We start from the raw sequence: 15,596 nt of genomic DNA on the forward strand, positions 1-15,596 counted from the left end.
CAGATCCGAAAAAAATTAGCGGATCTGCGGTACCGCTCCAGTGCCCGGATCTCTGCCATACAAGCAGAGTTACAAAACCAAGGTAGGCGCAGATGAGTGTGCCTTGGCAACGTATAATGGTGTTCTTAAATATATATCTATTTATTTTTTTATATATATATATATATATATATATATATATATATATATATATATATATATATATATATATATATATATATATATATATATATATATATATATATATATATATATATATATATATATATATATATATATATATATATATATATATATATATATATATATATATATATATATATATATATATATAAAAAATCTCTATCTATCTATCTATCTATCTATATATATATATGTATATATATATATTTATTCTAAAAATAAATATATAAATATATAATACATATATAAATATATATATATATATATATCATATATATATAAGTCTATACATATATTTTTAAATTAAATATATATATAATTCATATTAATTATATATAAATATAAGAAAATATACATATATAATAAGTAATAAATATATTGATTTAAATGTATATATTTAGGATATATATATCCTTTTACTTAATTAAAATTATATATATATAATCTATTTTATAGATCGATAGATTATATATATATATATAAAACATATAAAATATATATATATATATATATATATATATATATATATATATATATATATATATATATATATATATATATATATATATATATATAGATACAATTCGAAAAATATATTTAGATATATATAATAATAAAAAAAAAATATACATAATATATATCTATATATAATTATAAAAATATATCATATATTAATTATATATATATATAATTATAAAAATATATAATATATTAATTATATATATATATATAATTATAAAAATAAATATATACAGATAATATTTAAATAATAAATATATATATATTTTAATGTATATATATTTATTATATATATATATATATATATATATATATATATATATATATATATATATATATATATATATATATATATATATATATATATATATATATATATATATATATATATATATATATTTCCCATGAACTGACAACCCTCTATCAGCACACAGTTTTCATATGTTCTGATATACCTCTTGTCCTTGGCACCCAGCTTCGCCATGCTTGGCAAAACATCATTCCCTCACCACCCAGCTTTTCCCATATCAGAGAGAGCATGGCAAAGCCGGGTGCTGTGGGTAGTGGGTCTTTTTCCCTCAGCACAAAAAAATTCCATCTCCTGCTTGTATTTTTGTACCCCCTCATATCTAGTTCTCCAAATACAATATTGGCCCCCACATAGCCTTCCATATAGTATAAAGGGTTCCACATAACCCTTCAGATATTAGAATGCATCCCATAGTCCTCCATGAACTGTAATGAATTTCCTAGAGTTCTCCATGAAGTTTCATTCACCCCAGAGTTCTCCATATATTATACTGCACCACATATTCCACAATGTGTTCAAATTCACCCCCATAGTCCTTGTATAAGGTAGGCTACGTAGTCCGCCATATATTTCAATGTACCCCCCACAGTCCTATATGTATCATAACGCAACCACATTAAACTTTATATTTTCTTAAGAACCCCCAGAGGAGCAAGGGGCCGCAGAGGAGGGAGAGCATGTGCCCGAGCCCCCGGTGGATCTACAGCCACCAGAGGAGGAGGAGGAGGAGGAGGAGGAGTACCACCCACAGGGGCCACCGGCCGGATCGCCCCCCGGTAATTTTTTAATATAACATTAACGCCATATAAAGTACAAAACAAAAAGCTGTTGAGTACTATAAAGTGTTTTTTGTTATCATAGATGCTAGTCCAGGCTCCATAAGTGAGTCTGTATCGGACGAGGGGGATAACCGTAAGTCATGAATCTCCTACTTTGTAATAATAAGCAGAAATAAAAATTATGATTTATTAATTTTACCATTCCCTCCATAGGCATACCCACTTTGGCCGAAATCATGTCCTCCCAAAGAAGGATTTTGTCGGCCCACAGGAGGCTGATGGCCAGAGTGGAGCGGCATGCGGCGCTGCTGGCCCGTTATGTGGCTGGACAAGGGGAGGGCAGCAGCAACTAACGTTTTTTTTTTTTTTGTTATTGTATCCATATTCATGTGTTATAAAAAATTTGAAATTGATATCTGCTGTTTGGTATGTCTCATTGCATAAAGCAAGTTAACAGCTATCACCACTCACAAACTCACCACTCACAAACATCATATTACATGTAGGCATCTGTATAGATGCACCAATCCCATTATCCACGAGGGGGGTGACTAGGCTTTACTGGTTGTTTGCTGTACATGAGTGTGTGGGTTGTGTGGTGGTATGCCAATGAGGGTGGAGTATGGTACAATCTCTGTAACTACCGTGTTTTGCCAGGGCATCACAACCATATGCTGAATTAAGTAACGCAGGCAGCAAGATTGAAACAACATAAATTTATTATTACAATGAAAATATAACAATCAATTGAAATTAATTTCAAATAACAAAACAACAACAATAACAAAATTTAGTGGCCGTCTTCATATTGGTGGACATATTCAGGCCGGGTGGGAGATGACAGTTGGCTTAAAAATGAATCATTTGAATACCTGGGATAATGTGGGGGGGGAAACTGTGGGGGGGGATACTGTGGGGGGGATACTGTGGGGGGTGGTCAAGCTGCAAGCGTGGTGGATGCATCCTGTTCGGTGTACTTTGCAGGGGCTGGCGAGGAATCCATGTATTAGAATCATGGGACTGGTTCTTCTTGCATATCGTGTCATTGTCATCCAGTTCTCCTCGGCCTGCCTTTCTTAGGACTTCCAACATCAGTCTTTCGGCTTGCTCCCTCTGTGTGGAATCCAATTTGCAGAGTCTGTCCGATGCAAATGCGGCAAAGCTATCGACTGGGGTGCTTTTTGGCTGTGATAGCAGTTGGGTTGCCAAAGAATAAAATTCAGCCGATGTCACAGGGGTGTTGGCCTTCTTTTTGCGTAACTGTCTTCGCCGCATTTCACCAGAGGGTGCAGGTGCCTCATTATCCTCCACAATAGGCTCGCTCGATGTGGTGGGGTTCTCATTCAATTGGGGCCTCACCATATCTGTCTGAGGGTTCTGCGGGAACAGAAAAATAAATGTTAATTAAAAGTCATACATTAATAGTTAGTAAATTTAATTAAAGTGTGACAAAATTGTATTGGAGTGTACTTATCTGAACTGGAAGGGATAACATTTCCAAACTGCACAATAAATCATGGCAACAATAAGTTACTATTTTGTGTTCCTCAATGGCATGTACATAAAAAGTTTGAATACTATGTAACGTGAAGCAAATAAGGTACTTACATCTACAACAGCGGAGGTGTTGTCATCGATCGGGATGTCATCGTTTTCAATGTCTGCTTCCAGGTCTACGTTTCTTTGGTAGGAGCTTTCCATCATTCGTGGTAGCTCCTGGTCCCTTGTGAATTCCAGGAGATTGAAATACCACAAGGGAGAAACATATACCTGGTCAGTGCCGGCCCCTGACTTTTTTGATTTGTCCACCTTATTTGCTTCTTTCTTATATACAGTCCTCAAGCCTTGGATCTTCTTTTTTACTACTTTGACATCTACCGCCTCGCCTCCACTGTGTTTTTTAAAAAGATCCACCAGTTGGGCATAGGCGGCTTGTTTTTTTATTCTGTCTGAATATTCTGTGGATTTGATTCTCCACAAGCAGGGCAGTGATTGATACAAATCCAACAGCTCACGCACAAAGTCTTCTTTGTTATAATAAGCCATCTGAAATAAAGAATGAAAAATTTATATGTAAACATAAAAGAAGTTGCAATAAACCGATCACAATTTTTGGTTATGGTGTGGCAGAGACTAAAATGGCCGCCCCTATGTGTGGCAGAAACACAAAATGGCGGCTGTAGCTGAGAGACAAAAGATGAAAAAAATCCAGCACTCAAAGCATTCAACTGAAATTGTTTTATATTTTATTCATGGATCTGTGTAATTATTAAAGACGTTTCGGTCATCCGACCTTCATCAGTTTACACAGAAAAGGTTCTGTAGACAGTATGTGACATTGACTGCAGACCGGGACGGGCAGCTTTTTCCTCTGGTCCAGCTTTTTCATATATTTCTACAGAACCTTTTATGCGTAAACTGATGAAGGTCGGATGACGGAAACGGCTTTAATAATTACAGAGATCCATGAATAAAATATAAAACAATTTCAGTTAAATGCTTTGAGTGCTGGATTTTTTTCATTTTTTGATCTGGGGTGGGACCCTATCCAAGCACCAGCGACTATAGAAGGAGTGCCACATTTCTATATTTTATTTAATGAGAGACAAAAGAGCCAGCAATGCTAGGATAGGACACATTACAAACAGCACTATGGAGAGACCCCTCTTTAAAAGGCATTATACACGCACAGATAAAAGCCAGCAACTTTAACTCACATAATAACTATTAACATATATCTAACAGCAATCAACTCACATAATAAATATTAACATATATCTTAACAGCAAGAACATTATTCAAAAAAAAGCCCACCCCCCCAACAAGAAAAAAGACCTACCTTTTCAAAGAAGTGTATATCAATGTAGAATCCAAGCGGAATCGCAAATACGATCTCACCGACACTCGACAGCACTGCAAGGATACTCCAGGTGCAACTGCGGCTTCGATCCGAAAAACACACCAACAAAGCGACCGGGTACAATGGACGAAGGAATCAGGGTGGAGACGCAGGTTCTATCTCAAAGCAAAGCGCAAAAGAAGTGACAAAGGGTGGACGCGATCCAAAATTTAACCGCTAGATACGCCCCCTGCATGCCCAATCAGAACGCAGTATTGGCCGCCAATGAAAGCGGAGGGGGGTATGGAAAAGGCGACGCAAATGTGACTCACTGCATAATGGGATTGGAATCGTTAACATAGTAGCTGTGTGACAGGGTCCTTATCAATCAGAGCGGAGGGGGTGGAAAAGGCGACGCCCGCCCGGCCGCCCAATCAGAACGCAGTATTGGCCGCCAAAGAAAGCGGAGGAGGGTATGGAAAAGGCGACGCAAATGCACGCCTACGTGACTCACTGCATAATGGGATTGGAATCGTTAACATAGTAGCTGTGTGACAGGGTCCTTATCAATCAGTGCGGAGGGGGTGGAAAAGGCGACGCCCGCCCGGCCGCCCAATCAGAACGCAGTATTGGCCGCCAAAGAAAGCGGAGGAGGGTATGGAAAAGGCGACGCAAATGCACGCCTACGTGACTCACTGCATAATGGGATTGGAATCGTTAACATAGTAGCTGTGTGACAGGGTCCTTATCAATCAGAGCGGAGGGGGTGGAAAAGGCGACGCCCGCCCGGCCGCCCAATCAGAACGCAGTATTGGCCGCCAATGAAAGCGGAAAAGGCGACACAAATGCACGCCTACGTGACTCACTGCATTTTACTACGCCCCTAATGGGATTGGAATCGTTAACATAGTAGCTGTGTGACAGGGTCCCAGCGATTTCAAAGATCGTTATACGGGACGCATGCTCGTTCATAAACTCGTTATGTGTGACACCCAACATGCGATTTCAACAACGACTCATAAACGATCCAGAAAGTGTGACGTAGTAGCGATCTCGTTCACGATCTCGTTATGTGTGACTGGACCTTTAGGGGTGCTTCACACACAGCGAGATCGCTGCTGAGATCGCTGCTGAGTCACGGTTTTTGTGACGCAGCAGTGACCTCATTAGCGATCTCGCGGTGTGTGACACTGAGCAGTGATCTGGCCCCTGCTGTGAGTTCGCTGCTCGTTACACACAGCCCTGGTTCGTTTTTTTATTGTTGCTCTCCCGCTGTGACGCACACATCACTGTGTGTGACAGCGAGAGAGCGACGAAATGAAGCAAGCAGAGAGCAGGAGCCGGAATCTGGCAGCTGCGGTAAGCTGTAACCAGGGTAAAGATCGGGTAACCAAGGTGGTTACCCGATATTTACCTTCGTTACCAGCCTCTGCCGCTCTCACGCTGCCTGTGCTGCCGGCTCCTGCTCTCTGCACATGTAGCTGCAGTACACATCGGGTAATTAACCCGATGTGTACTGTAGCTAGGAGAGCAGGGAGCCAGCGCTAATCAGTGTGCGCGGCTCCCTGCTCTCTGCACATGTAGCGACGTTATGATCGCTGCTGCGTCGCTGTGTTTGACAGCTAAGCAGCGATCATAACAGCTGCTGAAAGGGGGGAAAAAAGGCGCAAATAGGGTTTTACCCGGTATTAACCGTGTAAAATATATAAAGATACACTCACCTGGAACGGTTGTGCCAGTCAATGCATTTTCATGTGTATGTGTGTGTGTGTGTGTATATATATATATATATATATGTATATATATGTATGTGTTTTTTATTTATTATTATATATTTTTTCATTTTAAACCTCTGTGCTTTTCATATATATAATTTTTCATGTATACTTCTTCAAATGCTCCGTTATATGTTTTGTCAGCAGTCAAATGCTCCTCCTTTGTATTTTTCACGTGTCTATGAGTCACTCCGTTACCATGAGAGCATTGACGTCATAGCTTGTAGCATGGCGTTATGTACTCCTCTATAAGTAACCAGCCTGTGTACTGTGCATGCATTCTCTTTCCCTGAAGGAGACGGTTTATGTCTCTGAAACGCGTTGGATGCTGTAATAAAGAGAGTTTTTAATATAAACTACAGCCTGGAAATGGTGGTCCCTCAGCGCGGCTAAAACCCGATTCTCATATATATGTGTACATGTATATATTTTTTTCTACTAAGCGATCATAACAGCGACATACAAGGTCGCTGTTGCGTCACAGAAAATGGTGACGTAACAGCGACATCGTTGTCGCTGTCGCTATGTGTGAACCCAGCTTTAAGGTGGTGTCACACATAGCGACGCAGCAGTGATCACGACCAGCGACCTGACCTTATCATGATCGCTACTGCGTCGTTACATGGTCGCTGGTGAGCTGTCAACCAAGCAGATCTCACAAGCGACCAGTGACCAGGCCCCAGCCAGCAGCTACACGTGTAAGCGTAACTAAGGTAAATATCGGGTAACCAAGGAAAGCACTTCTCTTGGTTACCCGATATTTACCTAAGTTACTAGCGTACGCCGCTCTCACGCTGCCAGTGCCGACTCCCTGTTCCCTGCACTCCTAGCCAGAGTACACATTGGGTTAATTACCCGATGTGTACTCCAGCTACTTGTGCAGGGAGCAGGGAGCTCACTAAGCTAACTAAGGTAAATATCGGGTAACCAAGGAAAGGGCTTCTTGGTTACCCGATGTTTACCGTGGTTACAGCTTACCGCAGGCTGCCAGACGCCGGCTCCTGCTCTCTGCTCGCTTCAGTTCGTCGCTCTCTCGCTGTCACACACAGCAATGTGTGCTTCACAGCAGGAGAGCAACGTCCAAAAAATGAAGCAGGACATTCAGCAACGACCGGCGACCTCACAGCAGGGGCCAGGTCATTGCTGGATGTCATACACAGCGACAGCGACGGGATGTCGCTGCTACGTCACAGAAAATGGTGACTTGGCAGCGACGTCATTGTCGTTGTCGCTATGTGTGACACCACCTTTAAGCTGGGTTCACACACAATGACAACGACGTCGCTGTTATGTCACCATTTCCTGTGACGTAACAGCGATCATAGATGATCGCTAGTAAGCTGTCAAACATGTAATTTTAAGCAGCGACGGAGCAGAAATCATAGCGACCTCGACGGTCGTTGTGCAGTGTCACACGCGTTGCTGTGCGACGACTCAGACCTTGATAGAGGCGTGGTGTTTACCCCTAGAGATGTTTCACGCCCCTCTGTTCCGATTGGTGATCACTACAGCGGCGCCTGATTGGGTGACCGTGCCAAACAAAGGAAGACGCAGTAGTGCTTTTATTCATTCTATTTCATTTCATTCAGATCCACAAAGAACGACACACTAGCGACACCAGACAGAGAATCTACTACATGGAACAAAGAATGGAACTTAAAGAATGAAATCACTGTAACGCCTTCGGCAAGGTACCCAATTGGAACGCTGTTGTAACCACCAATCGGAGTCGTAGGGGCGTTGCAAAATACACTGCAAAAACATGCCCTTATCCTGCCTTCAGTCCTATGTCACTGCCTTCAGCGTCGTCGCGACCGTCGCTGCTGCGGTGTCAAACACAAGGATGCTGAGCTTATCATCATGGCGCAGGGGATAGCAGCGATCAAAAAATGACCTGGAACATTCAGGAGCGAGCAGCAATTTCACAGCAGGGGTCTGATCGTTGTGTGTCACACACAGCGACATCACTGTTGAGGTCGTTGCTAAGTCACACAAAATGGCGACTTTGCAGAGATGTCGTCGTCGCTGTGTGTGACACTACCTTTACTTAGCAAAAAAATCATTTGGAGGCCTTTTAGAGCTCAGCTTTACAAAATAAGGCCCTCTTACACAGTCCGTTCTGCGCAGAATATACACGTGTAGTGCACACCTAGTGATCTCTCTGGATGTGCTTTATATTTTAGTATCGACTGTGCACCAAAAATAATATAAAGCCATTTTTATGGTGTGCAGATCTCAATGCATACACCCGGCAGATCGTGTGTATGACCCCATTGAAATAATTTAGGAAATAAATAAATTGATATACAATAGTAGATGCAATAAATAGACCCAACTGAGGTTATAACTCCTTTATTTCACTGAAAATATGGCCTCACAGCTGTAAAAAATGATGCCGGGTCACTATGACCCGAACACGACAAGTGTACAAATCGGCGTGTAGCTAAAAGTAAATGTGACGCCCTGGGCAAGCCAGGGGTCACAGGTCACAACATCACATGCACCCCACATTCCCGGCAGGTACACCTAGGCTAACCTAAAATCCTTGTTGCCTTCCTCCAGGGACTGATGTCCATACCAGGGGGTGGGCCAGGCGGTTGGCTCCGCCCACCGAGTACACCGCCCTGGAGGCGGGAAAACCAGGCAGTCGAGTTCAAGCTAGGGGAGTGAAGAAGGAAGTGGTAGAGGAGCTTGAGAGTAGTGACAGAAAAGGAACAGTTAAGAAAGCCTGAAGTTGGTCCGGGTGTGCGCCCCGGAATGAGACAGCAAGGTTAGCAGGCGGCGGTGACAGTCTGCAGGGGGACTGCTTGGAGGTTGCTGGAAGGACCGCAGACGGGTGGTGACCCGGCGGTACCGGAGCGGTATTCGAAGAACAGTCAACACCAGGGCAGGGGCCTTTCGGATCCCGGCAAGGCTAGGAGTCGCCATAATTTGCCAAATCCGTCAGTGAAGGGGACCTCTGTCTCCTAACAACCAAGTCCCAATTGAAGGCAACAGTCCGACCGTTAAGGGGAGACACCGCCACCGCTAAGGCACCAGTTTCCCAGGGCCAGCGCCTGCGGGCAAGAGAGGGGCTCCTCCGGCTCATGTCCAGGTCGGGGAGCGGGTAACCGGTGGGAACCCTTCGCTACCAAAAAGACTTTACATAGTTGCAGGGAAGAGACCGTCACCGCTAACTGCAGGGAACATCAGCACCGTAGCCGTCCGAGGGACCCGTCCAACCAGCCGTTTGTTTACCGAGAACTGTGTCGTGTTTCCTGGCTGAGTGAGTACCTCCGTGCCGTGCGGCACAGCGCTGCCCCTGCGCCCCTGCACCTCCACAGGCCCCATACCCGCCTGTCCACCATACCAACCCCATCACTGGGCCCCGGGACCACCAAACCCCCTACCCACGGAGGGGCAAATCAACAACTGGCTGCTCCATACCATCACTCCCGGGCTCCCCAGACAGAGCAGCGGTGGTGTCCACTTAATCACCACAACCGTGGGTGGCGTCACGGACAATAAACTATCCCAACAACCAATCCCCCTTCACTCACAGGCGAGGAGCGCCGCTCGAGCCACCGAGCAGCAGCAGGCCGCAGCAGGCCGCAGCGGCCGCGGCAGCCGGACCCGAGCAGTGGGAGAGCGCGGCGTCCCCTCCTCCGCCCGCGACATAAACACAAAAAAAAAAAATACTCACAGATAGGTCCCCCAAATGAGGAAAAGTCAAGTAACCTCAAGTTTTAGAAACTTATAGAAAAATATCTACAGGGCCACAAAAAATTGTCTACAGGTCACTATGACCCGAAGAGAACAGCAGGGTTAATGTACTTTGATGTTGGGTCTTCAAAAAATTGAGACACTTTACAAAAACATTTTAGTATTTAGCCAATAAACATTTTTGTCTTAATTTTATTTTTCATTTAGCTTCTTAATCTATTTCCAAACTTGATGACCCATGTCCCGGGCCCTCCACAAAAAATCTTCCAAAATTTTGAAAAGCTCAAAGAATTTATCAGGAAGGAGATGATCGCTCACCAGGACACCTTGGATGAGAATTGTCCTCGGGATCTAATAGATTGCTTCCTCATGAGGCTGAAAGAGGTAGATCAATTTATATTCCTAACGAAACTTTTTTTTTTTTTTTTTTTTGTTGATGCTTGGGTTATATCGGTTGGTTTTGGCGTCTATCTACAATTGACCCTTGTTGCAACTACTGATGGATCAAGGTTTGTTTTCAAAAATGTTACCATTTTAAAGTATCTTTTTTAGGAGAAAAATAATCCAAACTCAGAATTTCATGAGAAGAACCTACAGGGAGTAGTTTCAGACTTGTTCATTGCTGGATCGGAAACGACAAGTATCACTCTCAGATATGGTTTCCTCATACTGATGAAATATCCAGAAATACAAGGTACTATGACTACTGTATATGGACAAAACATACAAACAAACCATACGTTGTCCTCATCGGGACGCACTCAACTTAAGTCTGTACCTGAATGAACCTAATCTGTATTCAGTCCCTAGGTTGAAGTCAAGCCTAACTCCTTAAACTGAAAAATATATTCTGTCTTCTGTTTTTGTTAATGTCAGAGAAAATCCACAAGGAGATTGATAATGTAATAGGCAAAGATCGTTATCCGTCAATGGAAGACAAGAGTAAAATGCCGTATACCGAAGCCGTGATCCACGAAATCCAGAGATTTGCTGATATTGTCCCTGCAGGTCTGGCTCACGCCGCAAGTAAAGACACAATATTTAGGGGCCATCATATTCCAAAGGTAATGTGATTTTCCCAACTCATAGGTTTTTATTGTTTTATGTTTTTCTTTTCTGAGACTAGAGTTTTTTTATGGGCTTTGTCATGTATCGCAACCTGTACAAATCCACAATGAAGGTTCCTCCATAAAGAACTACAATCCTCCAACTTATTGAGTTCTCAGCCTACCACTTGCTTCACTGACTTTGATGACCATGGCCATGTTCTAGTCTTTGCACTGGTTTCCAATCCACTCTAGAATATAATATGAATTTATCATTCTTATATACAAAGCTCTCCACAGTTTTGTACCGCCCTACATCTTACAATCTCTGTGTACCTACCCATCAGTCCTGTCCTTTCAGCTAATTACCTAATACAAACGTCCTCAATAATCTGAATCTCCCATTCCCATCTCCAAGACTTCTCTCATGCTGCACCAGTTTTCTGGAATTTACTACACCAGACAATCCGATTAATTCCAAGGGTTCGCAGTTTCAAGCGCGCACTAAATTCAAATTTCTGCAGCCTGGCTTATCACCTCACCTCACTGACACTTATCTAACGAACTATCCTTTGTTCTCCCTTCCATGCAGTCAGTAGCACTCTACCTGTAATTGTACATACTGGCTGGTGACCGGTTCTTGCAGCATTACTTGAATGCCTCTATTATATTGATGACTGGACCATACAATACAAGCACTTTTACCATATTACCTTTTGTGCCTCCCCAATTTCCTCATGGGTTATAAGCTAGCCCGTAGGAACCTCATTCCTTTTGGTATATTTTGCACTATGCATTACTCTGTAAAGTCCTATCTTGTTTATACAAGCTCCCTCTTAATTGTAAAGTGTTGTGAAATCTGAAACCCAAAATTTCTACTTTGGGTATTTTTTATATAAGATATTGCAATATGGTCTCCTACACTTTAATAGGGCTCCGCTGCGATTATAGACTCAGCCCATAATAAAATTTGGCCCAGTTTTCTCTTCTTTTTTTTTTTTTTTGGGTGGTGGGGCACAGATTCCTTCTACTATTTTATGATTACTACCTAAAACCAATCTTGTATTTTTCTTTTTGGCTTTAATCCTCTACAACATTTATTTTCAGGGAACTTTGCTACTTCCAATGCTGACGTCTGTCCTTAAAGACCCCAAACATTTCAACAACTCGGATAAGTTTGACCCTGAACATTTTTTGGATGAAAATGGTGCCTTCAAGAAGCATGATGCGTTCATGCCATTTTCCATAGGTAATATAACATTAAAATAAATTAAATGCCTGAAACCTAATTATGTAAATATGAATAGAGTCTCAGTCTAGTATCATGTACATCGATGGTGCAATTTGTACAATCATTATATCTCCTTAGGAAAGCGTGCATGTGTGGGAGAAGGCCTGGCTCGCATGGAGCTCTTCCTCTTCTTAACTACTACACTGCAAAAATTTACATTAGAGTCCACAGTGGATAGAAAAAGCTTGGAAATCACACCTGAACCCAACACCAATGGCTCAAGACCTCGATCATATGAGATGTACGTGGTCCCTCGTTGACGAGATCTTCTCCTGTTTGGTAGCTTGATTGAAAACCTTCAAGTTTAGCCATTATGGAAATAAAGAATTGGTGATCTATTCAGTCTACGAGAAGAAGACTATCATCAGATAGACCTAGTTTCACAGAAATCCAAGCACACAATAACGGATGACTCTTCTATAGTCTTCTTGACCACCTTGTATTTATATACAGTAATGTGTCTCCTAATTTCTTACACATTTGATACATCTTTATAATCAAAGTAACTACCTTCATAACTCAATAAAATGAGCGTCATTTCCTTAATATTTTTTGTGGTCCAACACAAGGCTAGGAAAAGAGAACAGTTGCAGCTTTCGTCACAATAAAGTTTAAATAACTAATATCAGCATATATCCTTATTGCGCTATATTAGACCGAAAGAATTTTTTCATAGTGGATTCTCCACACTCTGGCTCCAGCCAGCGAACCCAAGTCACTGTGGTTGCTTCCTGCAGCCTCCAGCCCTCTCCAGCCAGGCTGCAGTATTTTCCCCAGTCCTCACCTGGACTGATTTCCAGGAGTCTCTCTTCAGTCATCACACAGACTGAGATCTCCAGCACACATCCTCCATGTGCAGCACTCTCAGGCTTCTCTCCAGCAGACATCCTCCATGTGCAGCACTCTCAGGCTTCTCTCCAGCACACATCCTCCATATGCAGCACTCTCAGGCTTCTCTCCAGCACACATCCTCCATGTGCAGCACTCTCAGGCTTCTCTCCAGCACACATCCTCCATGTGCAGCACTCTCAGGCTTCTCTCCAGCACACATCCTCCATATGCAGCACTCTCAGGCTTCTCTCCAGCACACATCCTCCATGTGCAGCACTCTCAGGCTTCTCTCCAGCACACATCCTCCATGTGCAGCACTCTCAGGCTTCTCTCCAGCACACATCCTCCATGTCCAGCACTCTCAGGCTTCTCTCCAGCACACATCCTCCATGTGCAGCACTCTCAGGCTTCTCTCCAGCACACATCCTCCATGTGCAGGACTCTCAGGCTTCTCTCCAGCACACATCCTCCATGTGCAGCACTCTCAGGCTCCTCTCCAGCACACATCCTCCATGTGCAGCACTCTCAGGCTTCTCTCTGTTTCTAAAACTAACAGTCTCTTAAACCAAACCGGATACACCCACAGGTGGAGGTATGTGATTCTCCAGCTCTGTCCATCACACTGGTCAGTTTAAAGGGAACCTAACCCTTAATTACAACCCAAGTTCTGTGGAACTACAGGTCCCACAGTCACACCTTCAGTTCAATATCGCAGGGGGATCCTTCTCCACTGCGACCATCCACAACATTGGTGGTCGCTACCTCACAATATATATATATATAATGTATATATATTCTCATTGACAAAGATGCAGTACTGAACAGAAAAAGATATTTTCTTCCTCTATTACAACCATGCAACCCTCATTGTGAAGTCTTTAACGGGGTTGTCCGGCTCTATAACAATGATGACCTTTCTTCGATTAAGAGCGCAGCGTGCACTCGAAATAAGTAAGATGCTGTATGTCCACCTTGGTGGCTTTTCAATACATTTTGAAGAATTGATTTAATTTTGGATTTTGGTCCTTTTCCTTTTGTTGTGTATTACCTGTGGGTTGTTGATACATGGACGTTATGGCAGAGTAGTAGAATTCGGGTTCTTAGCAGCTTCACCTTGAAGACCTTTCCTTTAGTATAGGCAATCAGTATCTGATTGATGAGAATGTGACAACCGGCACCTGCGCCGATCCGCTGTTCATGTGCCGCTGCTGAACGGAACTGCTCCTTTGCAGATATCAACTGTATATTACCTGCAGCTGAGCACTGCACATCCACCTTCCTATTTGAATAAAAAGAGGGTGGGTGTGCAGTATCCGACTGACGCCTCTATTCTGTCAATGGACCAATGCAGAGCCAAGTGCTCAAGTGTATGGAGAGGTTCTAAGAAAAGATTGATGTTTGCCAAATGAACATTAGGCCAAAGGCTAACGCTTTCTATACAATCACTGCATATTCTTAGAACAACGGTTTATAGTTCCTGATTTCTTAATAGTGTAACACTCTGGAATCAACTGAGGATCATGACATGAATATTCACTTATTATAGTGACCGGTATTAGTTTCTTAGGTCTAGTGGCTAAATCCTTCCTTACGCAGAACACAGGACTCTCTTGCCCTTTTCCTAGAAAATACAATGGACTCTCTCCTCCACCATTCACAGGTCGTTTTTTACCTTCAAAATCAGCGTCCTCTTTTGGACAGTCTGGATCGTCACTATGCAGAAGATAATTCAGCCCAGCCCGGGTGATTTATAGCTAGAGGCTAGACTTTGCTCCAATGTAGATAATGTGCATTAATAGCACAGAATGTGTTTACTCTGTAGTATTTCCATATTATGTAGTGGCAAAGGTTGAAAAAGATACCGGTCCACTTCTAGGACTCTTAGCAGCAATCTATAACTCACTGGTGAGCAGCAGTGTCTCCAGCGCTAGATCTCGGCTGCTGATTCCAGTCTTCTTTGATGTCATATCGACAGTTGACACCATGTGACAGCTACAACCAATCATGGGCACAGGGATGATGCCGATGTGGACAGTACAAGGTCGCTGAGCCTAATGTTTGGACACACAGAAGTAATGTGATTTTGATATGATGTCACTTGCTATCACTATATCTGTATTCAGAGATCAAAAGATAGGAGACAACGGATATAGTCCCCGCTGCCGGTGATTCAATGGAGTTTAGGCCAAGGAGAGAAGAACTTGTGGTTTATTAAAGTCTGTGTTTCCAAACCCACTGGCTTCTTCATCAGGACAAACCATCATACATTTCTCGGAAAAATGCTCGAATTTCCCATTAACTTCCATTATACTCATGCGCTC

At 42.6% G+C, this 15,596-nt stretch overlaps 1 protein-coding gene across 2 annotated transcripts in view; it reads left to right on the forward strand.

Moving 5' to 3' along the window:
• The window catches only part of LOC142251078 (cytochrome P450 2C28-like), a 31,395-nt gene extending 18,405 nt beyond the window's left edge, over positions 1-12,990 (forward strand). For both annotated transcript variants that reach the window (XM_075323587.1, XM_075323588.1), the window contains 5 exons: positions 10,315-10,491; positions 10,660-10,801; positions 10,984-11,171; positions 12,261-12,402; positions 12,523-12,990. In XM_075323587.1, the coding sequence (XP_075179702.1) occupies positions 10,315-10,491; positions 10,660-10,801; positions 10,984-11,171; positions 12,261-12,402; positions 12,523-12,704 (831 nt within the window). In that variant the 3' untranslated portion in view covers positions 12,705-12,990. The remainder of the gene's footprint in view (positions 1-10,314; positions 10,492-10,659; positions 10,802-10,983; positions 11,172-12,260; positions 12,403-12,522) is intronic.
• The last annotated feature ends 2,606 nt before the right edge of the window (positions 12,991-15,596 follow it).

The sequence above is a fragment of the Anomaloglossus baeobatrachus genome, chromosome 9, assembly GCF_048569485.1.
Source record: "Anomaloglossus baeobatrachus isolate aAnoBae1 chromosome 9, aAnoBae1.hap1, whole genome shotgun sequence".
NCBI classification, from domain to species: domain Eukaryota; kingdom Metazoa; phylum Chordata; class Amphibia; order Anura; family Aromobatidae; genus Anomaloglossus; species Anomaloglossus baeobatrachus.